The 20899-nt window shown below is 63.4% G+C and overlaps 3 protein-coding genes across 10 annotated transcripts in view; 1 reads left to right on the top strand and 2 right to left on the bottom strand.

Moving 5' to 3' along the window:
- The window catches only part of RECQL5 (RecQ like helicase 5), a 38170-nt gene extending 23795 nt beyond the window's left edge, over positions 1-14375 (top strand). For 2 of the 4 annotated variants that reach the window (XM_033438491.2, XM_049702211.1), the window contains exons 8-19: positions 9787-10005; positions 10257-10356; positions 10491-10527; positions 10648-10706; positions 10795-10868; positions 11230-11323; positions 11581-11715; positions 12045-12586; positions 12745-12838; positions 13043-13261; positions 13488-13557; positions 13646-14375. In XM_033438491.2, the coding sequence (XP_033294382.1) occupies positions 9787-10005; positions 10257-10356; positions 10491-10527; positions 10648-10706; positions 10795-10868; positions 11230-11323; positions 11581-11715; positions 12045-12586; positions 12745-12838; positions 13043-13261; positions 13488-13557; positions 13646-13746 (1744 nt within the window). In that variant the 3' untranslated portion in view covers positions 13747-14375. Of the gene's footprint in view, positions 1-5755; positions 5885-9786; positions 10006-10256; positions 10357-10490; positions 10528-10647; positions 10707-10794; positions 10869-11229; positions 11324-11580; positions 11716-12044; positions 12587-12744; positions 12839-13042; positions 13262-13487; positions 13558-13645 lie in introns of those variants that run through there. The other 2 variants (XM_033438492.2, XM_049702212.1) reach the window with 2 other exon arrangements.
- SMIM5 (small integral membrane protein 5) lies at positions 492-8320 on the bottom strand. 5 transcript variants are annotated; one of them, XM_033438495.2, is made up of 4 exons: positions 7363-8318; positions 2809-4359; positions 1549-1783; positions 492-1101 (listed from the first exon to the last, which is right to left on the bottom strand). In XM_033438495.2, the coding sequence occupies exons 2-4, from the start codon at positions 2923-2925 to the stop codon at positions 992-994; spliced, it is 462 nt and encodes a 153-aa protein (XP_033294386.1). In that variant the 5' UTR covers positions 2926-4359; positions 7363-8318; the 3' UTR covers positions 492-991. The 5 variants fall into 5 exon arrangements, with proteins under 5 accessions (XP_033294386.1, XP_033294387.1, XP_033294385.1 ...); XM_033438496.2 differs by having other exon boundaries at positions 2809-3676; XM_033438494.2 differs by lacking the exon at positions 7363-8318 and having other exon boundaries at positions 2809-3676; positions 4103-5747.
- A 140-nt stretch (positions 14376-14515) lies between the features above and the next one.
- Positions 14516-20899, bottom strand: part of MYO15B (myosin XVB) — a 32383-nt gene continuing 25999 nt past the window's right edge. Inside the window, 18 exon segments of the mRNA XM_049702037.1 lie at positions 14516-14827; positions 14995-15135; positions 15241-15374; positions 15556-15689; positions 15949-16064; positions 16229-16374; positions 16554-16650; positions 16786-16863; positions 16965-17059; positions 17152-17267; positions 17369-17442; positions 18772-18848; positions 19248-19320; positions 19411-19474; positions 19643-19788; positions 20176-20330; positions 20420-20531; positions 20737-20878. Of these exon segments, the coding sequence (XP_049557994.1) occupies positions 14768-14827; positions 14995-15135; positions 15241-15374; positions 15556-15689; positions 15949-16064; positions 16229-16374; positions 16554-16650; positions 16786-16863; positions 16965-17059; positions 17152-17267; positions 17369-17442; positions 18772-18848; positions 19248-19320; positions 19411-19474; positions 19643-19788; positions 20176-20330; positions 20420-20531; positions 20737-20878 (1960 nt within the window). The 3' untranslated portion in view covers positions 14516-14767.

The raw sequence follows: 20899 nt of genomic DNA, 5'->3' as shown, positions 1-20899 counted from the left end.
CGTGAGGATTTGAATGCAGACAGTCCGGCACACGGTGGGGAAAGGATGGAGCGGTCAGGATGCAGGTTATGGACAATAGTAGGGGCCTCACCTCTCTTATTGCAGAAGTTTGGGAAGACCCAGTGGCCTGAGCCTGGTAGGACCGGGTGTGCTGGCTGCGGTTAATGGCAGTGGTGACCGTGGCGTGGCTTTCCTGAGCCCGGCACCTGCCTGGGGCAGACGCAGCCTCCGCCACTGCCGAGCAGGCGTCTGGGGAGGGCGGAGCTTGTTAGCAGCTGGTGCTCGGCAGGAACGGCGCCGCAGCCCTCCCCTGGTTCCGCAGCCTTCCCTCTCGCGTGGCATTCCTGCCTGCTTGTTTTTCCAGCTTCCGAGAGCACAGGGAGAGCAGAGGCCTGGCAGGGACGGTCACTGGCCATGTCCCTGGAATTCTGGCACGCTGCCCACCTGATGCACGTAACCCAGCCCAGGGAGTCTGGCACCACAGACACACATAACCAGAAAGCTTTTACTGGGAAAGAAACAGGCAAATACTGGAATGGAACACAGACGTGTCCGTGCTCGGGGGGAGCTTGGGACACAGGAGCTGCCGCGCAAAGCCCCTGTCCGATTGGCCTGCTCCTCTTTGGCGTGGGAGCCTTGAGCCAGCTCCCCACACGTGCGGGCTGTTCTCCAGGTGTGGGGACCCCACTTCTTTGTTTTGTTAGAAAGCGCAGGTAGGCACAGAATCCCCGGTGGTTTTCTGTCTTAGAAACAGTCGAGTCCTCCTCGGCACCCTGTGTTCACTGTCAGGTGAGAGTTTTGTGGTCGGCACAGCCCTTATTTCCTTGACGAGCCTCCAGCTCTCAGTCAGTGTCTGGGTTCCTGGGCTAGGCCAGCGCTGGGCCCGTGGATCTTTGTCTTGAGGGTTGAGGGCTGCAGGGCCAGGCTGATGCCCTGGGTCATGGCTTTGGCGGTCTCCTCTCCGGCTCCTCCTCGGCCGCCGCCCTGGCCCTCACGGTGGGGTCGTGGGTCCCACCAGGGCCCTCCTGCCTCCCCGCTTAGGGCGGCAGCACCGGCAGCAGCAGTAGCCGACGGCCATCAGCAGCAGCAGCAGCACGGTGGCTGGGGGGTTGGGGGAGAGAGCAGAGAGCGCCGGAAACTCAGAGGCGAGGAGGAAAAGAACGCCCGCCATACTTCCAAAGAGGCCCCTCTGGGGGCCTGGAGGACCTTCACCAAAGCCCTGGCTTAGTGGTCAGAAATACCCGAGAGTCTGGGAAGAGGTGTGACTGTCCCCATGCCGGCCCCCAGAGCTTCGCTCCCTCCATCTGTGGGTTGGGGTGCCGGAGGCACCTCTGGGCCCTGGTGCCCAGCACACCTGTTTCCTAGAGCAGCATGTCAGGATTAGGGGGGATCCCCTGGCTCCCCCCAGGGGACATCTGCTTCTCCTCCTCTGTCTGGGGGACCACCCAGCCACCTCTGCCAGCCCCGTGGCTGGTACCATGGTCTCGTCTCTCCTGGATGCCAGGAAGAGCCATGGGCGCTGAGGAGACTCTGGGAGCCCCAGCTTACCTGTGAAAATGACAAGGACCGAGAAGGCCACGATCTCCACGGGCTCGGCCTGGGGCAGCATCTGCAGCTTGTGCAGCAGCCTCTCCCCTATGGAGCGCATCTCCAGCGCAAGGTTGGAGGCTGCCATGTTGTGCCGGGTCCCTGCCGGGGTTCCTCCTGAGCTGCAGAGCAGGGAGAGGACCTGGAGTCCCCACGGAGCTGCCTCCAGAGAATCTGCCCTCTCACCTACCCCAGCCTGCAGAACGAGTTTGTCAGGTCTCACCCCTCACAGCCCTGGTGGCTCACAGCTCACGAGGGAGGCAGGGAGCCGGCAGGGCCCCTTGCTTACCGCTCCGCTGTGGCCCTCAGCCCCCACCTAGCTGGCACTGCTCGGGCGAGGGAAGCTGGGGATGACAGTGAGCCGGAGACCCTGCCGCAGGAGGGGTCTGCCAGCCGGCCGAGGTCAGCCACGGTTGCTGACCGTGAAGGAGACTGTATGCTCCTTTGTCTTAGACACCACTCCTAGGTGTTGCCAGGGTGCCTCGGATGGGCATGGCTCCCCTGGCGGCCCCTGAGTGCCTCCCTGGTGGGGACATGGGGCTCCAGGATGCCAGCCTGGCACCCTTGCTTTTCATCATATGTGGGGACAGAAGGGTCGGCTTCTTCCGAGAGCAGGCTCATGGGGGCTTCTGGCCGGGGTCGGCCGTAGTTGAGAGCTGACTGGGGGCAGTGGTCTGAGCCCCCCTGGGGCCCCCCACCTCTCCCACCAGCCTCATTTCTTTACTCATACCGTGTCTTCCTGTGAGAAGGTGGAGGTGACACCGTGTCCTTCTAGTTTTCCCCAAGGGGTCCTCTCTCAGGATGGGACCAGGCGTCCCAGGGGGCGTTTAGCCTCCCTCTCTTGCTGGCTTGGACCTGCCTCTCTGGCTGACCAAGAGAGTCCCCTCCGCTCCCCCCTCCCCCAACACCCCCTGCCCCCGGCCCCAGGTGAGGGGCAACTGAGCCTACAGGCCCCAGGACCGAGAGCCTCCTCCTGTCTGTCGTGCCCAAGGGGCCGAAGGTGAAGGTCCAGGCCGGGTCAGTGAGTCAGAACACATTATGCCACAGACCTTCTTTCCCCTTCCGCCTCCCTGGTGGGCACGAGGGAGCCAGCACCTCTTCAGAGAGGGATCAGGGACAGCCTGTGCCAACCCAGAACCAGCCTGTTCCCCGAGGCAGCTCTTAGCCAGGGCAGGGCTGCAGGCGGCCAGGGGCCTGAGCCAGACTGTAAGCTCTCATTACCTCTGCCTCGTCCCTCAGCCAGGCACATTCGCCCCCAGGTGGCTGCGGTCTGTGAGGCTGGTCACTCCTGGCGCCGCCATCACAGCGTAGCGTCCTTAGAGCCGCCTTGAAGGTCATCCGCTCCAGTCCTCTGCGCCGCACTTGGCTCCCTGCCCTCCCTCTGGCATGCGGCCTTTGCTCGAGTGGGGAGCCCCCCTACGGCCCAGCCCGGCCCATTCCTTCTTGGGCAGCTCTGATCGTTAGAAGATGGGATCTCCTGGTGACCTCGTCAGTCCCACCTGTGGTCACTCAGGCCAATTCCGCCCCCTTCCGCCTCACGGTCCTCCAGGGCCTGGACGGCCAGCGCGGATTCCTCCTGCATCTCCTTCCCCACAGGATAACTGCCCTCGTCGGGTCAGGTGGCCCCCCCCCCCCCATAGAATAGCATTCAAATCATCCTGGGTTTGAATACTGCCAGCCTTCTTCCTGCTTTTGTGACACGGGAGTGGCTCCGTTTCTCTGAGTCTGTTCCTTATCTCGTTTTCCATGAAGATGAGGTGCCCGTCTCTCGAGGCTGTCGGGAGGGTTGAGCACAGGGCCGGGCTCCGGGAGTACCCAGCCCATGTGATTCCCCTCTGGGCGGGGTCCGGCCAGCGCAGCAGAGGCCAGGCGGCCTTTGGGGGTTGTCACACCCCCACACATTCGCTGTCAGTGACCTTCCTCCAACACCTTTGGGGAGTTCCGTCTGTGTCCTTCATGCCCGGGATGTTTATGGTGTATGAGGTGAAGGAGAGTGGTGGGGGGCCGGCTGGAGATGGGGGGGCTATGTTTTAAGTGATGATGGGGGGTAGCAGGCAGGTGATGGCTCCGTGGAGGATTAGATGGTCTCCTGTCAAAGGGCGAGCTCCTGAAATTAGAGCCTCCCAGCTTCTCCCATGCCCCACCCCAGGGTCTGCACATTGCTACAAAGGAGATCAGGATCCCAGTTTTCCAATGTACTAGGAGGCATAGAATTCTAGAATGCCATGGGTCATCCACTCCTGCCTCCTTTCTTTTGCATATGGGGACACTGAGACCAGAGAGAGGAAGGGACTTCACGGTCACACTGCAGGAGTGGGGCCTGGCAGCGCTGCCTCCGCCATCCCTCCGTGGGCGCCTGTCTCAGGCAGCCTGCTCTTCGACGGGCAAGATAAGTCGGCCCAGGAGCAGCCCACAGAGGGCCTGGCCCATGTGATGGGCTCAGCACAGGGACCAGGGCTCTGCGTGATCAGCCCCACCCCACACGGGAGTCTGGAACACAGCTTTCATCACTCACCAGGCCACACTTGCTCTTTGAGAACCTCCTGTGACTTGTCACCAAAGGCAGATCTTGCGAGTCTTTCCGTCTCAGGCTCGTGAACTCCTTCCCAAGCATAAGACCCCTCTCCTCAGGTCACACCGAACAGACCTCCTCCCACTGACCAGTGGAGCAGGTGTGCACAGGAAGGTGGTCCCCTCCCTTGTTCTGGGGCCTCCGGGCATCTCGCTCCCCGGGTTTCCAGGAGGACGGGAGCCCGCCCGCTGTTCCCATTCCTGGAGGAGGGACCGAGGGACCGGTGGGCCAACCGAAGCCGAGGGGGAGCTTGCCCCGGGCTCAGGAGCTGGGCTGCTTTCCCCTCCCCTCTTCGGCTACTTGGCCTGGCTTTTTCAGCCTGATTGGCCCAGGGCCTGCACTGCCTAATGTAGCCATCAGAGACACTCCTTCACAGAGAAGGCGGAGGCGAGCGGGTCGGCGGGGGGCTTTTTCACCTGTGCCCCCCACGCCCAAAGACCCAGGAGGGATTGCAGAGGGGCGCGCCTCCGCTTGTGAGTGAGAGGTTGCGTGGAGACCCTGGTCAGTTGGGGCGTGATCTCCAGAGCAGGGAGGGGGAAGGTGGGGCCGGGCTGAACTGCTGTGCCGGAAAGGCGGGGCCTGTTGATCCGAAGCTTCGCCTTTAAAGTCAGCCGTCCTCCAGGGGTTAGGAAGTCTGAAAGCTGCAGACTCACGCCCAGGGGACCCGGGCCCCACTCTGGGGAGAGTGTCGGTCCACTCCAGCGGGCCACGGACGTGGACAGCCAGGGCCTCTAGGGACTTGGATTGGCCCCAGGGCTGCTCACTGCATCCTGTCTGCAGGAGTGGGGCTGCTGGACACGGCTGTTCTGCCCCAAAGGCTGAAGCCCCCTTTGCTTTTCAGTTGCTGTTTTATCATTTCCAGCTTGGCCTTGAGCAGAGGAGCCTTAGTGGGGACTGTGGGGGGCTGGGAGGGGCCTGTTCTCCTAAGAGGGCGGAGGCACATTCCAGCAGGTCCCAGGCGGGCTTTCCAGCACGCTATTTAAAGCGAGGCCAAGGGGTGCCTGACGCCTGGTGCCCGATATAACCAGCCATCGTCAGGTGACCGTGAGGCCTGTGCCCCAGCTGTTGCGTTGTAGGGAGCCCTGAGTGTTCCCAGCTGTGGCCCAGGGAGGGTGGGCATCCTAGGGCTGGCTGCCTCTTGTTTTCTTAACCTTCCCAGGTTTGGAGAGCGGAGGGCAGGGAAGCCCAGTGGGGCTACTGGTAATTCTCTATATATTTTTCCAGTCTTTCTATCTCAGCTCCACCACACTCCTTCCCAAACTGTACTTTCTGCCTGTGAATGAGGATCTCCCCCAACCCCGTGCTCAGTAGCACCTCGGTTAGAAGCAGCCAGAGCAAATGGTGGCTTCCCCTGGCCTGGCTGCCTGCATGGCCCTTCTCGACACCTTCGGAGGGTGCTCCCCGGCTGGAGTGGCAGCCAGTGGAGGGGGAAGGTGAGCTGGGCTGAAGGGAAGGCTGGCAGAGCTGGAGGGACTAGAAAACATGCCTTTGTGTGGCACCTCCTGGCACAGAGAACCTTGCAACAGAGCAGGCAGGCCGCCTGCCGGCCCGACAACTGCCACTTGGTACTGAAGCGTCCCTGTTTCCTCTTTGCAGAACTGACACTCCAACTCCAGATGCAGCTGCGTGGGGAGATCCCAGGCAGCGGATGTGTGCTGTCTGATAAGGGTGTGTTGATGGCTCAGGGCCCAAGGGCTTCTTGCCTTGCCCTGTTATTTTGTCAAGGTGGGTTTCAGCCACCCCTGCCCCCTGGGCAATGTCTTGTTGGAGAAAGAACTAGAATGAGGCATAACTGAAGGTTGGGGGAGTCTCGCGGGGTCCGGTGGCCTAACCAGCAAGGCAGAGATGCCCACTGTGCGCCGCGCTTTCTGCCTTGGCCCCGCCTTCCAGTGGGGTCCAGTGACACTTGGACCCTCGGCAGCCCCCGCTTCCCCAGCCCCTTAGCTTTTCCCGGGCAGGAGGAGGCACTTCCTGTTGCCGCTGATTGCTCCTGCAGCCCCAGAAGCTGGGCATCACCCTTCTGTCCCCGCACAGGGATTGTGTTTGGGGGTCCCCATCCACCTGTGTCCTCTGGATCTAGGGACTCTGATCCCTGCCTGCCTGCCTGGGCCATCTTACAGATAAGAGCCGGCAGGGGTAGCCATGGGCTCATCACTGCGTCCCTCCCTCACCCGGCGTCTGTCCCCTCTGTGCCATCACTGCTTATCGCTGCCGGGCTTTTAGTCTCCCCAGCCACCAACCCAGACCAGATCCCACAGCCTCTGCCGAGCCAAGAACACGTCGACTGATCCCTGGTTTCCACTTTAACCTGGGTGGTTGTTTTTCTAAGTAGACACTAGCTTGTTCACTTTGGGGAGAACATCTGGGGGGTTGGGGAAGGGGACTGTAACGCTGGCGTGAGGACAGGGAGGCAGGAGGGGTAAGCAGCCAGCCTCGGCTCGAGACTCTCGGGGCCCTGCCCACGGGAGCTGATCTCAGTGCGCCGAACTATCAGCATTCTGATGGCGGCGGAGGGCCAAGTACGGGGCGGGGCAGTCCCTCCCCAAGCCTCACTTCCCCCCCCCACCCTGGGTTTAGGGCCCTCATGCTTCTGGCGTGGCATTCAGGGAGATCTGGGGGATCCTGGGGACCTCTGTGGGCCCAGGGAGGAGCACCTGGGCCTAGCTCCGAGCTGAGAACTCCGAGACCCCCATGAGAGGCGGCAGCTGCTGCTTTTGTCCAGGACACGATGGGCAGAGCTGCCACAGGTTCGCATCCTGGGAGGTGCGAGGTGGCCGGGCAGACCCTGCCCTGAGCCTCCTTGCCTGGGAGAAAGCAGGGACTTGATCCCCGGAAAAAGGGAGGCTCAGTGGGCAGGCGATGGTTCTTCCCTAGGCCAGGCCAGCCAAATCCCTCGTTTAAGCCCCCTGAATAGGAAAAGCTTAAACTAACTTGCCGAGTAAGCAGGCACTCCAGGCCCCTCTGCCTGCTCAGCAAGCCAGCAGAGGGCTGCAGCCTCGGCCTGTGCCCCGTGCTGGGTCCCAGCAAGAGAAGGGGGAGCCTGAGTTCGAAAGGGAGGCTCTCCAGAGACTACAACCAAGCGTGTCCCCCAGGACCCTCCTCTCCGTGCTTGTGGTAGATTGTGGCCCTCCACCCTTGAGACAGGGGACCCTGGTGGCTCCCTTCCCTTCGTCCCCGCCTCATCTGTGAGCGGAGCCACTCACCTGGGAGCTCAGGTGCTGGGGTTGGGGGGCAACCGCAGGTGCTGGGGAGCCCAGCAGCCTCCGCGTGCCTCTCCTCCGGCCTCCCCTCCAGCGGGGCTCACACCTCTTCCTTCCTTTGCGGACGCCTCTTTCCTGACCCGCGGCTGCTCCCCGGGTGCCTCTGCTCAGCGCAGCGGAGCTCCTGGCTGCTGACAGCCAGCTGCTGTCTCGGCCTTAGCTTTTTTGTTGTTGGTCGTCCTGGAGATTCAAGTGTCACATTACATGGGGCGGCTGCCGAAGTAGGGAGCCAGTGCCACCGCTGCCCCCGCAGGCGAGGGAATCCCTGCTGGGAACTGGTCCTGCGGCTGCAGGTTCCTGCCTGCTCCCTGCCCCGAAGGTCTGCACGGCCCTCCTCTGTTCCTCCTCCTCTTCTCTCCTCCCTCCTGGCGGGTGTGGGCTGGGCCTGGGCTGTGAGCTGATGAAAGAGGAGGTCGGCTCTCACGTTCCCTGGCAAAGATGACCCCTGGGAGGTTCCACCTGAGCGGTGGAGTCAGGAGGGAGGGAGCGAGGGAGGGGGCCTGCACCCCTCCCAGTTCTTTGCCTCCCGCCCCGCCCTCAGGAGCACCTTTGGGCCCATGTCCCTCAACCCCCAACCTGTCCCTCAGGCAACTCCCTGGCAGGTTCCTCTCTGTTTTCTCCTGGGAAGGAAAGTAAATAGTGGGGGAGCTGCTGGACCACCCAAGCAGTCAGCCCTCTGGGGAGGCATCTTGGGGAAGAACTTGGGAGTCTTGGGAGTGGCCTGGCCTTAGCCTGTTCCTGGGGGCGGCCCCTGGAGGAGGAGAGAGGACACTGCTGATCTCGTTCTTGCCAAAGAGTGTCGGCTGGGGCTGTCTCCACACTCCGGGCCCGGCTGTCCGGGCCGGGCTCCAGAGCCCAGGGGCTGGCTGCTTTGACATTTGGCTGGTCGTGCCACCCCAGCAGACCAGGCTGTGCCCGGAGCAGGACAGGAGCCGACCCCAGCCCGCATCTGCGAGCTGTCAATGGAGCCCTTTGAGTGTGAGCACAAAACGCCAGTGAGTTGGGGCTTGGGGGAGGCGCGGGGGGAAGGAAGCCAGCCTTGTGGCCGCACCACTTGGATGCCAGAGCCTCCCAGAGGCCGGACAGGCAGCCACTGTGCGGTCGCACAGGCTTGAGCCATGGAATGAGTTACACATCGGTTTTGGGTGTGGCGGGAATAGCGCCCTCTGGTGGCCTCCATGCCCTCCTTGCCGGCTCCAGCCGTTCTCTCCTCAGCTAAACAAGGCAGCCAGCCCGGGCTTCCTGGGGGCTGTGTCGCAACCTGTTGTCATTCCTGGAGGCTGGCCCTCGGGGTCCTGGCTCCTCAAAGTGTTTCTTGCAGCCCCAGGCAGTGCTCACGTTGAGAGGTGTTCTGATTAGAGCAGTGACGCCCACTCTTCTGGTCTTTGGGATGTGGTGACTAGACAGCCCTACCTCTGCTCTGGCATCTCCCCTCGGGTTCCCCCACCCCGTGCCACATTCCTGCTGCAGGAATGGCTGTTTGTAACAACCCTGATAGAACTGTGGCCCCCCGGGCCTCTGCATCTGCCCCGGTGACCGACTGTGCCCCCAGCCTGGGGGGGTTCATTCTTCCAGCCTGGAAGGTACGACGAGGAAGACTCCAGCCACGGCTGCATCTCCTCGCTGCCCTCACCAGTGCCGGCTCTACGGTGCTGGCCCTGAGCTGCCCAGTTCCTGCTCTCAGGCAGTCCCCCTGATCCCAGGCTGTGTACACTGGGCTGGGTACACACAGGCTTGTTGGGGACAACAAGGAAGAGGTCACCAGGAGACAGAAGTAGAGCAGAGTGCTGAGGTGGGGTAGGGCCACTTCCTGCTGTTCTCTCCCTCCCTCCCCGTCAGAAAAAAGTGAAGAGTGATAATAAGAGCCGTGTCCTGGGCACTGTGCACCTCACTTCAGAGCGTCATCCTGGCCCTTATGCAGCCCAAGGGGCCAGTGCTCCTCTTGCACCAGCTTGTAGGCAGGAGTACGTAGGCTTCAGGAGGTCAGATGCTGTCCCCAAGGACACAGCCTCAGCAGCAGAGTCAGCGTCTGCACCCAGAGTCTGTGCTCCTTCCAGGGTGCCCCACTGCCGAAGGATGGAGAGGGGGCTGGGGCCCAGAGGAGTACTCCATAGAGAAGCAGGACAGAATGGGGTCCGTGCCCTGGCTCCTCTGGATACGTGTGTTCCATGACTTTGAGAAAGCTCTCAGCTCACTGCCCTCATCTGTAAAATGGGCACCCCAGCGATGCCTTGTGAGGCTCGCATGAGATGCCTACCACAGTGCCAGACATGTAGCTGTGCTCAACCAGAGTTTCGGGATCGGGTGAACGAACGCTGGCCAGCGTGCGTCCCTCACCCCTTGCCTGTGTTATGCTGCCTGCTCCAGGTGCCGCCACGCTGCCATTGCTAAGTACTTCGGGGATGCGCCCCCCGCCTGCACCAAAGGCTGTGACCACTGCCAGAACCCTGCAGCTGTGCGGAAGCAGCTGGACGCTTTGGAGCAAAGCTGCAGCTGGAGCAAGACCTCCATTGGGCTCTCCCAGGGGAACGGCTTTGACCCTGAGCTGTATGAGGGAGGCCGCAGGGGTTATGGGGGCTTTAGCAGGTGAGAGGCCATGAGGCCAGGGGCCCCCAACCCACTGGAAATAGTCTGGCATTCTCTCCCTGATGCTAAGGCCAGACCAGAGGTGACACAGTGCCGTAGTCCACCCCCCAGCCCTGAGGGCCACACTGGGGCCAGGACTTCGGTGTTGCCCATGAGCTGCCAGGGCCTCAGAGACATCACTGTCCCAGCAGACACGTGACAGGAGGGCAGAGCCCAGACCCAGGACTGCTCATGCCCAGCCTGTCTCCTAGGTACAACGAAGGCTCTGAAGGCAGTGGGGATGAGGGCAGAGACGAGGCCCACAAGCGGGAATGGAATCTCTTCTACCAGAAGCAGATGCGCCTGCGCAAGGTGAAGGGGATGGGGGCTCAGTGGGGTCCAGGTGGCCCCCTGCTCACACCCTCTCAGCCCCTTCCCTGGGGCTGGACTGGGAGCTGTCTTGCTGCAGGGCAGGATGCCTTACGGGCCCTCATGTCATCTTCCAGGGCAAAGACCCCAAGATAGAAGAATTCGTACCCCCAGGTCAGTACAGAGATGCCCCCTGGGCTGGTCTCAGGGTATGGTGGAGGATGCCTCGCTGGGGGGTTGGGGATGCCAGAGAGCAGAAGGTAGAGTGGAAGGACTTGCCTCTGCTCCCCCCAGATGCAGACTGTCCCCTGAGAGAGGCTTCTAGTAGGAAGATCCCCAGACTCACTGTGAAGGTAAGAGGTGGGCAGCTCGTCACACCTGCCCCCCCAGGATCCCCCCCCCAACCTGAGACTGTTTGACCAACTTCCCTCCCCTGTGCAGGCCCGTGAGCACTGCCTGGGGCTCCTGGAGGAGGCTCTGAGCAGCAACCGCCAGGCCGCAGGTTCCACTGATGGGTGAGTGTCGTCAGGGCCGAGGAGCGGTCCCCGGGCTCCTGTTCCTTTGGAGGCCACAGGAACCCCAGCCCCCGTGGCTTATTTGGGCACCCCTCCCCAAATTGGGACTCATCTTACTCCCAGGGGGTGTGAGTCTCCACAGCCTCACCAGGGGGCAGGCTTGGCCACAAGCGAGGGGCTGCCAGGAGCTGCTGAGGGACAGTAAACCACAGGGGGCGCAGACAGTCCAGGTCGGAATCCCTGTGCCCAAGGCCGTTCCTGCCAGGCCGTTCCTGAAGCCATCTCCAGGGTCCCCAGGGGGGATCTAACAGGGAGGGGGCCTCAGGTCTACCTGACACCTTAACCTCATTCCTACCGTCAGATCTGACCTCCAGGCCAAGGCAGTGGAGCTGGAACACGAGACATTCCGAAATGCCAAGGTGGCCAACCTGTACAAGGCCAGCGTGCTGAAGAAGGTGGGCACCGGGTGGGGTGGGTGGGGCGTGCTCCGGGCTCTGGGTGGGAGAGGCAGCCTGCCACACAGGGCGCGCTTATTCCCGGGGGAGCCCGACTTCCCTCCTTTCCTGGCTGGAAGTATTTCTAGCCAACCCCGTGTGGACTAGAACTTGTCTAGTGCCCAGGTGCCGCGGAACCCACTCGTGGGAAGCCTGGGCTGGGGGCTCTTGGGAGCTAGGGGTGCCGACCATGGCGTTCCCACCTGTCCCTGCCCCAGGTGGCTGAGATCCACAAAGCCTCCAAGGATGGGCAGCTCTACGATGTGGGAGGTGGTGCCAGGAGCTGCAGCGCCCAGGCAGAGCCCCCAGAGCCCACCGAGTATGACATCCGGCCGGCCTCCCAGGTGTACTCGGTGAGCGGCGTCCTGGTGTCCCCCCCAAACCTGGGTCCAGGAAAGGCGCCACGGCCCCTTGCCCTCAGCGAGGGCATAGTCCTTGCTCTCCTGGCATCACAGCCCTGGCCCTAGGGCGCCCCAGGGCAGGCCTTCGCGCTTCCGTACTCTGCCAGCTACGCCTCTGCAGACCCCCACAGCGCCTGTCTCGCCAGCCCGACCCCCAAGCCTTGTCCCGCCCAGCTTTTCCCGCCCCCACTCCCAGGAGCCCCACCCACGCAGCCATCCCTGGGCCCTCTAGAGAGTGCCCTGGAGGCACCTGGGGTCAGAAGCCTCTCTCCTCCTCACAGCTCAAACCCAAGCGGGTGGGAGCTGGTTTCCCGAAAGGCTCCTGCACATTCCAGACGGCCCCTCAGCTGATGGAGAAGACGCGGCTCAAAGAGCAAGACCCCCGGCTGGTGCAAGGAGGCGAGCAGGAGCCGCCCGGCCAGCCCCGTGGCCGCCAGGATGAGGACCGCGCTGAGCCCCTCCCTGGGCCCAGAGCAGAGGCCCCCGGGAGCAGTGCTCATTGTGGGGCGCCCTCCCCCGAGAAGAAGGCAAAAGGCCCTTCTCCGGGCAGTCCTACTGCCAAGGCCCGGGTCGGCAAGAAGCAGCAACTCCTGGCCGCAGCGGCCCTCAAGGACTCCCAGAACATTGCCCGCTTCTTCCACCAAAGGACCGAGAGCTCTCCTCCGCTCACTTCAGCCCCAGGGGCAGAAGGTGCCAGCCCTTCCCGTGACGGGGCGCGGGGACCCCTGACGGCCCCAGAGAAGTGCACAGGGGAGGAGGATGGAGCCATGGGACATTTGGCTGCCCACCCCCAGACCAAGGAGTGCTCCGAGGAGGGGCCAAGGTGAGGTCACGGGCAGTCCTGGAATCCTCTAGAATCCCCTCTGCTAACTGGGCCTCTGAAGCTCGGGGCCTGTTCCCACGATGGGCTTCACTGGGCCACCTGGGCTGAGGGCGCGGCTGGCATCTGGAGCTCTGACGCCTGCTCTCCCTTCCGGCCAGTGCCTGCCTGCTGCTCAGAGACCAGAGGCCCCCAGAAGGCCAGCCCACCCCCACAAAGGAGGCACAGAGAGGCAAGCGGCCCAGACCCCAGCAGGTACTGAGAGGGGGGAAGATACCTGTCTACCAGGCTGGTGTCTGCTCTGGGTAGGGGTTTGGGAAAATCATGTCTTCTTTCCACATCCCAGGGCAGATGGGCTGGGCTAGAGGGAGCCAGGAGGTACTGAGGCCCAGTCTTCCAGGAGGGGAGGGGCCAGTAACAGGGAGCCCAAGAGTGACCCTCCACTGTGGCCCTGCCCAGGAGAACCCAGAGAGCCAGGCTCAGAAGAGGCCATGCCCCTCAGCCAAGGTCCCCATCTTAGCTGAGACCAAGGGCAGCGTCTCAGCCAGCGATCGGGGCAGCGTGAAGCCTCAAGGCTCCTGCCAGCTCTTGGCTCCTGGCATCTCGCTGAAGGAGGCTGCGAACATCGTGGTCAAGTGTCTGACCCCCTTCTACAAGGAGGGCAAGTTTGCGTCCAAGGTAGGGTAGGTGCATGGGCTCTGTTCTCCCCTGAGCCTGGGGCACTTGGGTGCAGTGCGTGGGTGGGTAGGGAGCGTGAGCCCCAGTGAAAAGCAGGGCGGAAGCAGGCCAGTCCAGAGGCCCGCTCCCGCTCCCTGGGTCTGCCTCGCTCTTGGGTCGCAGCTGTGGGTCGCTCAGAGCGGGTGAGGTTCTGCACACTCTGCTCCTCTCCACTCTCTGTCCCCAGGATCTGTTTAAAGCCTTCGCCCGCCACCTCTCACACTCGCTGACCCAGAATCCGTCTCCGGGAAGGAGCGGTGAGTGCCTGCGTCACCGGCCGGGAGGTGCTTGTGGGGGCCCTGTAGTGGGGAGACTGGCTCTCACGCTCCCCCATCCCGAATCCAGTGAAGGAAGAGGCCCAGAACGTCATCAAGCAGTTTTTCCATGGCCGAGCCCGGTGCGAGAGTGAAGCTGACTGGCACGGCCTGTGTGGCCTGCAGAGATGACCGAGAGCTGCCCGATGGGGCCGGTGTCCTCCCCGGACTCCACCGCGGCCCAGCCCGGGCCTCGCTCAGTAACGGGGAAGGTGGGCGGCCTGCTGCTGCTGGGACATCGTCTGCTCTCAGGCTCTTCACCCTTCCAGCCATGCCTTGCTTTGGAAATGGGCCTGGACACCTCCCAAATCAAGGTCAGAGGTCAGCCCACTTTTCTCTTTGCTTGCGAAGCCTGAGGTCCTCTTTCTCCTAGCCTCCCTGCCTCCCCGGCCCTCGTGGCTGGGTTTTCTGGGCCAGATCCACAGATCAGAAAGTGACAGGTGGTGTGGCTGCTGCCAGAGGAACAGAAGGAAGGAAGGTCCCTCCACCTCGTGTACTTAGCATGTTTTCAGCCGGGGGCGAGGCCCACCAGTCCGAGGCCTTGGGGCCTACTCAGAAAGAGCCCGGGCTGGCCCCAGGTCCGCCCCCACCACCGTCTTCCCTCGCGATGCCAGCCTCCAGCCCGACCCAGGTGCAGAGCTCATGGGAAGACGGGCAGCAGCCAGGCCCTGCTCCCTCAGCCCCTGGCCGGGAAGGCCAGGCGGGGCTTCGACAGTTACCAGGGGAATAAAGTCCTGTTGGTTCTCGTGCACACGCACACAGCCCTGTTCTCTCAGAAGTTTTATTTCCTCAGCAGCTGCTGCTCCCAGGGCTGGGCTCATGCTCGTGTCGGGCCAGGGCCCAGGTGGGCATCTCCCCCAGACTGGGCAACATCGGACGCCCAAGCCAAGTTCCTGCAGCGCCCACCCCAGGCTCAGGCCCAGGCCCACCCCAGAGGGAGTCTCATGACTCTTTCCCAGTTGAAGTCACTATAGCAGCCCCTCCCCGTGGGCAGCTGGGCTGTGCTGCAGCAGGTTCCAGAACCAAGCGGTGAAGTCCAGGCCAGACTGGCCTGACAGCACCCAAAGGAGACTGTCCGGGTGAGACTTGGCCAGAGAGGCTTCCTGTCCTCGTCTCTGCCCGTCCCCCACTCCTCTTGGGTGAAGCCCGGCCACTAAGTGGAAGGAGAGTTGCGGTCCAGCAGGAAGGTGATGGTGTGCTTCAGCTCCTGGGCCTGCGCGGGCACAGGCATGTGAGGCCAGGGCTCCCCAGCCAGCCCCCTGCCTCTGCCCCCAGCCCCACCACGCCGGAGCAGTGGGCAGAGGCCTGGGCCCAGGCTCCCGGGCACACCAGGCCTGGGTGAGGCGCTTGCCACCTTCTCAGGGCGCAGAGGCCACCCACCTGCGGCAGCTCAAACCAGATGGTCTGGGGGTTGTCTGCCGAGCCATAGTTGAGTTCCAGGCCAGGGGAGTCCTCAGGCCCCAGTGGGCTCAGCACGCGGAGCCGCTGCAGGTCCCTCAGGGCGATGGAGCAGCACAGGTCCTGGGGGCGGGGAGGGGGGACGGGGAGAGAGAGCGGAGCTTGGTTCCTCTGGGGGAGGGGTCGGTGGAGGTGGTGGGAGACAAGTGGCCCAGGAGCCTGGCCCACCTGAGAGCTGGGGTCCATGAGGATGAGGTGCTGGCGGTTCAGCCCCAGCAGGCCAGGGCTGGGCAGGGCCGGCTTGCTCACTCTCAGCACCATGTAGACAGTGTAGCCAAAGAGGGGCAGCTCACTCACGGCCTCTGCGGATGGAGGGGTAGAGCAGGAGTTCTGACCGCTGGGGCCCTGGGACCTGCCGGACTTTGCCCCCAGGACAGAGGAGAGGGCAGGGCAGGTGGAGAGCTTCCTCAGCCCCTCCACCTTCTCCCCTTCCTTGCTGGGGCTCCTGCCTCTGCCCCAGCTGCCTCCTAGCCCCAGACCCACCTATGAAGCTGATCTGCGCTTCCTGAGAGCTGCATCCTTGCAACTGCCGCAGCTCCTGGCCCATCAGGCTCTTCACAGCGGCCACGTTCATCTGACATTGCAGCCGCTTTGGCAAGTAAGCCAGTAGGTCTTGCCTAGGACACAGCCTGGTCAGTCAAAGCTGGGCATACAGCAGGTGCTAAGTAGATGAACCAGTGGCTACCGTGGGTGAGACCGGGGATCCAGACACATGAATGAGGCGTGGGTTCTGCCCTTGAGGAGCGTGGGGGGGTGGGCAGGTGTACCCAGCCCCCATTTGGTTAGGGCCACAAAGGGTACAAGTGGCCTTGACCTTGGAGGAGGGGGTAGGGGTGGTGGGGTGACAGGAGGCGTGAGGGCTGTGTTCACACTCACTCTGAGGGGGGCTCCTCGTGGTTCCTGCTGAGGTGCTGCAAGGCAGCCAGCCTGGCAAGTCGGGCATCTTCCTGGGCGCTGACTAGCAGCTTCCCCTGCAGGTAGTCCCGCAGCACCTGAGGGGGGAGCAGTGAGGGGGCAGCTGTGCCCCAAAGCCCCACCTAGTGGGTGGCTCCTGGGCCTCAAGCCCTCCCCCCACCCAGAGAGGGACTCTCCCTCAAGCTGCAGCCGAGGTTCCAACCACCAGCGGCGCGGCAGCGCGGGGCCGAGTGGGGCTGACCTGGCCGTAGTGGGTGCTGACGTAGGTGGGATTATCGAAGTGCAGCGGGGTCTCCCAGCCGAGCCGCCGGCTGTGCAGGCTCACGTCCAGACCCACCACCTCGCTGTTGAGGTACTCCCGGGGCCACAGGGGCCGCACCAGCTGGCCTGCGTGGGGAGCCTGGGTCCACAGCCTGCCCTGCCGCCCGGGGCCAGCCCTGCCCACAACCCTGCCAGCCCCAGTGTGGGAGCTGCCTCCCCCGTGGCCAGAAGAGCGGACTTGGCAGGCAAGGCCACGTCCCTGAGTCCAGCCGGGCCACGCTTCCTCCCCAGGCCAGGTGGCCTACCTTCCCCTTTGATGAGGAAGAGGGCAAATTCCTGCACTTCATGGGGGTCCGTGATGCCCATCTGCCCACACATCTCCTCCAGTACTTCTGCTGCCACCTGGACATGCGGACAGGGCCATGACGGGGGTGCTGGGGAGGGAAGGAGGCTGCAGCAGGGGAGGGATGTCCCCAGAACTGATGCCCATGGCTTCCCTGGGTCTCCCCAGCCCCTCCTCTGTGTCCCTGTGCTCACCGTGAAAGTGTGGGTGTTGGTCTTGTACTCCACACCCCCGGGCAGGTGAATTAGGAGCAGGTGGACTACTTGTCCTTTCTGCCAAAGTAGGTACAGGGTCAGCCCCCCAGTGGGCAGAGGCCCCGGCCCCCCCACCCAGAGGGAGCCCCAGAACACCCAGCCGCCTGCACCCCCCGTACCAGGAAAGCCTGCATTTCGCCTGGGGAGGGCAGCTGCCGGCGCCCCCCGTACTTGACTGTGTGCTGGAGGTGCCCCTGGCAGCGCCGGGCCAGCTCTGCAGAGAGGAGCCAGGCTGGGGTCATGAGCATCCCCAAACCCCTCCCCAAGCAGCCAAGACCCCAGCCTGGAAGCCCCTCCCCCCGGCACCTTGGCTCAGGGCCGAATGCTGCAGAAACTTGGTCACGTAGGGCATCAGCGAGGTTGATGGGGGAAAGTAGCCTGTGAGGAGGCTGAGGAAAGTCCACCCTCGAGCGCAGAGTCTCCTGCAGGGCAGAGAGCCTGGGCTTTGGCCCGGCTGGGCAGCAGCACTTTGGGCTGCCCCTGAGAGGCCCGCCACCGACCCCCGCCCGTCCCCCACTCTCACGGCCGGGGGTGTCCTGTGATCTGCTTGATGGCCTGGCAGTAAATCTCATCCCTGAGGTTCTCCTCCTGGCACAGCTGTGGGGAGAGGAAGGGCAGGGGGCAGCGGGTTGGGGGCAGAGCTGCAGTGCAGTGCAGTGGAGTGAGGGATGGCATGGGATCTGAAGTCGGAGAAGTCCTGCCAGTGGCGTGGGCTGGGGGCCAAGTCAGGGTGACAGAGGTGACAGGGTGACAGAGGTGACAGGCCACCGTCATCTCTCGGCCTCGGTTTCACTCGGCTTAATAGCATCTGCACAACTGGCCACTCAACTAAGTCGCCGTCTTTACCTGCTTCCAGGCCATGCTCGGCCCTGTCCTCTTTCTCTGGTCCCTCTGTCTTAGTCGTCTCTGCTGACCCTCTCATCTCCTTGACTCCTAAGGGCTGCAGTGCCCTTGGGCCTCTGTCTGCTGATGACTCCCAGTGCCTGCCTCCAGCCCAGACTTCTCCCATGAAGCCCAGACCTTCCACTTGGAAGACTGGGACTTCAGACTTCATGCATCCCCAACAGATTCCTCCACCAGGCTGGCCCCATCCTCACTCAGGCTTCCTGTGGCGACCAGCATTGCTCTGGCCTAGGCCCCCGTGTCCCCCTCGGCCCCTCGCTCTCACACCCCACGTGCACTTCACAGCAAACCCTGCTGCTTGGGGTCCTTCTTCTCCCCTCTGCTGCTGCCTCTGGGCCTGGGCCAGCCACGTCTCACCTGGGATTGTGGCAGGAACCCTCTCCTTGCCCTTAAACTCCCAGAATCGCAGACAGCCGCCAGAGCGACCCCACGAGATGTAAGCCACGTCTCTCCTCAAAACCCTCCAGTGTTTTCCCAGATCTCGAAAAATCCAAGTCCTGACAGTGGACCACAAGGCCTCCCGTGACCCGGACCCTCTGTCCCTCCTGGTCCTCGCCTCCACTCTCCCCCTTGCTCACTGGGCTCCAGCCACACTGGACTTGCTGGGGCCGAGGCTCACCCCCGCTTCTGCCTGTGTGCGTGCCCCCATGCCCTGCCCCCATGCATACGTGCCTCACTCGCTGGCCTTCTTCAGGTCTGCTCCAGGGTCACCTTGTCACCAAGCCTTCTGCACTGAAGCAGCCCCTCCCCTGCTTTATCACTCTGCACAGCACTCTTTGCCCTGGACACGTTGCCTCAGGGTTTACTGAGTGTCTCCTCTAACCAGGCTGTAAGCTCTGCAGGGACTTGGCCTGCTTGGTGCACTGCCCTGCCCCCAGCACGTAGGTGCTCGATAACTAATTTTGGATTCTTTGAATGTATAGTGACCAGGGGACACGGGGTCCCATGGAGGCCCAGGCAGGAGGACAGGAAGGGGCCCTCAGGGCTCATTGACTCCCCACAGCTTCCGGCTCACTTTCCTACCTTCAGCAGCCCGTAGAGGAGATCCAGGTCGTTCTTGCCCCGGGGCTTGGACTGGTCCCCCATAAACTGCATCAGAGCTGCGGGCAGGATGAAAAGCACGGTGAGCTGGGCTGGGGGCCTGGCCCTGGCTCGTGCTGTCGCTGTTCAGGGCCATCTCATGCCTTGCTCTCAGAATGCGTGTGAGCCAGGCGGAGCAGCAGTCTCAGCTGTACCGACGAGGAGACAGAGTTCAGAGAGACCCTGTGGCCACCCAGGGCTACACCAAGCGCACAGCAAGCCAGACCTACCGCTGCCTTCCAGCCCAGACTCCACACAACCCACACCCCCTGGGCATGAGTAGAAGTGGGTGAGGGCCACGTGGTATAGGAGACACCGGTGAGCTTCCCCGAGTCGGCGAACTCGAGGACAGAAGGCGACCAGGTGCCTGGGTCCCGGGCACTGCAGACATGGCGACCCAGGACACCGTGGCTACTTACCCTGGAAGCTTCCCATGGCCCGCCTGTTCACGTCCTCGTCACTGATGCTGATGAGTGATGCCTGGATGGGAGCCTGCGGCCAAAGAGGCTGCCTGTGGGTCTGGGGCCATGGGGGCCAGGGGCCAGGTCTGCTGTCCCGGCTCCTCCCCACCGTCCCCCTTACCTTGCTGTACTGCACCAGGCTGGCCATGGCCTTCCTCTTGGCATCTTCACTTGTCTGGCCCAGCCTGAGGGGGCGGAGGGGAGGACAGCCCCGCTTGCTCAGCCCTCCCACCCCCATCCCAGGCTGGGTAGGGAGGGTGCTAAGAGCCCTGGCCCGGTGACTCTGAGCAGGGAGTGTCCCACTTCAGGGACACTGAGAATGGGCAGGCATGGGGCGGGCCCAGGGCACTCACAGAGTCTGGGGCTTCCGGAAGTAGCGCAGGGCAAATTCCTGCATGGTGTAGTCGGAGTCCGTGGGCAGGGTGACGCAGGCGACAGACGGGGACGGGCTGGTGGCCAAGTTGTCACTGTGTGCCTGGCTCCAGGGGTGGGTGGGGAACTTAGGAGCACAGGAGACCTAGCGCCACCTGAGTGTCCCCTGGCCTGTCCAGCGGCCCTGCCCAAGCCCCCGCCCCAGCCCAGCCCAAGAGAAGCAGGCAGAGTAGCTGCAGTGAGCACACCACCAGAAGCCGGGACAGTCAAGAGCTGTTTATTGAGCACCTTCCAGGTGGCGCTGAACTAGCTACCACGAGGGCCACACGAGAGGCAGACCACCCAGCCCTGCTGGGGAGACAGGACAAGACATCGGGAGCGGACAGAGAGGCGGCATCAGACCAAGCGCTGCCCACCAGGCGTGGGGTGGCCCTCCGCCGCTCTGGGGCAGTCGAGCCCTTTCTTTCCTCGACTCCTAGTTAGGCCTCGCCTCGGCGTCTCCCGTCTTCCTCACCTCTGACGCCTTATCCCACTCTCTGTGCCGCAGCTGACTCTTGTGCCGGCCATTCCTCTGCTCCATCGAGAAGGAAAAGTCCGGAGCAGCAGCCGGCTGCACTATGTCAGCAGGAAAGAGTCCGGATCGGCCCCCGGTGGAGCCAAACTGCCAGCCTGCGGGAAGCATCCAAGGACGGTGCCTCACCTCCTGGGCCCTCTGCCCGCCCGCCGGGTGCCAGCCGCCCTGCTTGCCCCGGGGATACCTGGCTCCAGAGCGGCCACCGGCAACAGCTTGATGAGGTCCCCCCGTTGGAAGCTGAGGAGGCTGTGGTCGTCAGTGAGGTAGCTTCGCAGGGCAATGACGTAGCCGGAGTTCTGCAGGCGGGCGGGTGAGCGGCCAGCCTGCTTATGACTCCGTCCTGCCCGTCCCACCTGCTCCCCCGTTGGCGTCACTCTCCACCAAGCGCCCCCAAGTTCCAGCCCCACCCCAGGCAGCTTGAAGGAGCTTGGCTGACGGCACGGGGTACGACGCAGCGGTGCTGGAGGCCCCCCGCCCGGCGCCCTGCCGGCCCGCACTTGCCTTCCTGAGCTCTCTCAGGAGCAGCTCAACCATGGCCTTGACGGCTCCCGCCCGGACTGTGTGCAGCAGCAGCCGTTCACTCTTCAGCGACAGCTCCAGGGTGGAGCCAGCCAGGCACTCCACGCCCAGTACCTCAGCAAAGCTGTGCAGAGGGTGGGGCGTG

The sequence above is a fragment of the Orcinus orca genome, chromosome 19 (assembly GCF_937001465.1).
Source record: "Orcinus orca chromosome 19, mOrcOrc1.1, whole genome shotgun sequence".
NCBI classification, from domain to species: Eukaryota; Metazoa; Chordata; class Mammalia; order Artiodactyla; family Delphinidae; genus Orcinus; species Orcinus orca.
Note: the sequence above shows the minus strand (reverse complement) of the source record. Positions and strands in the feature narration are given on the sequence as shown.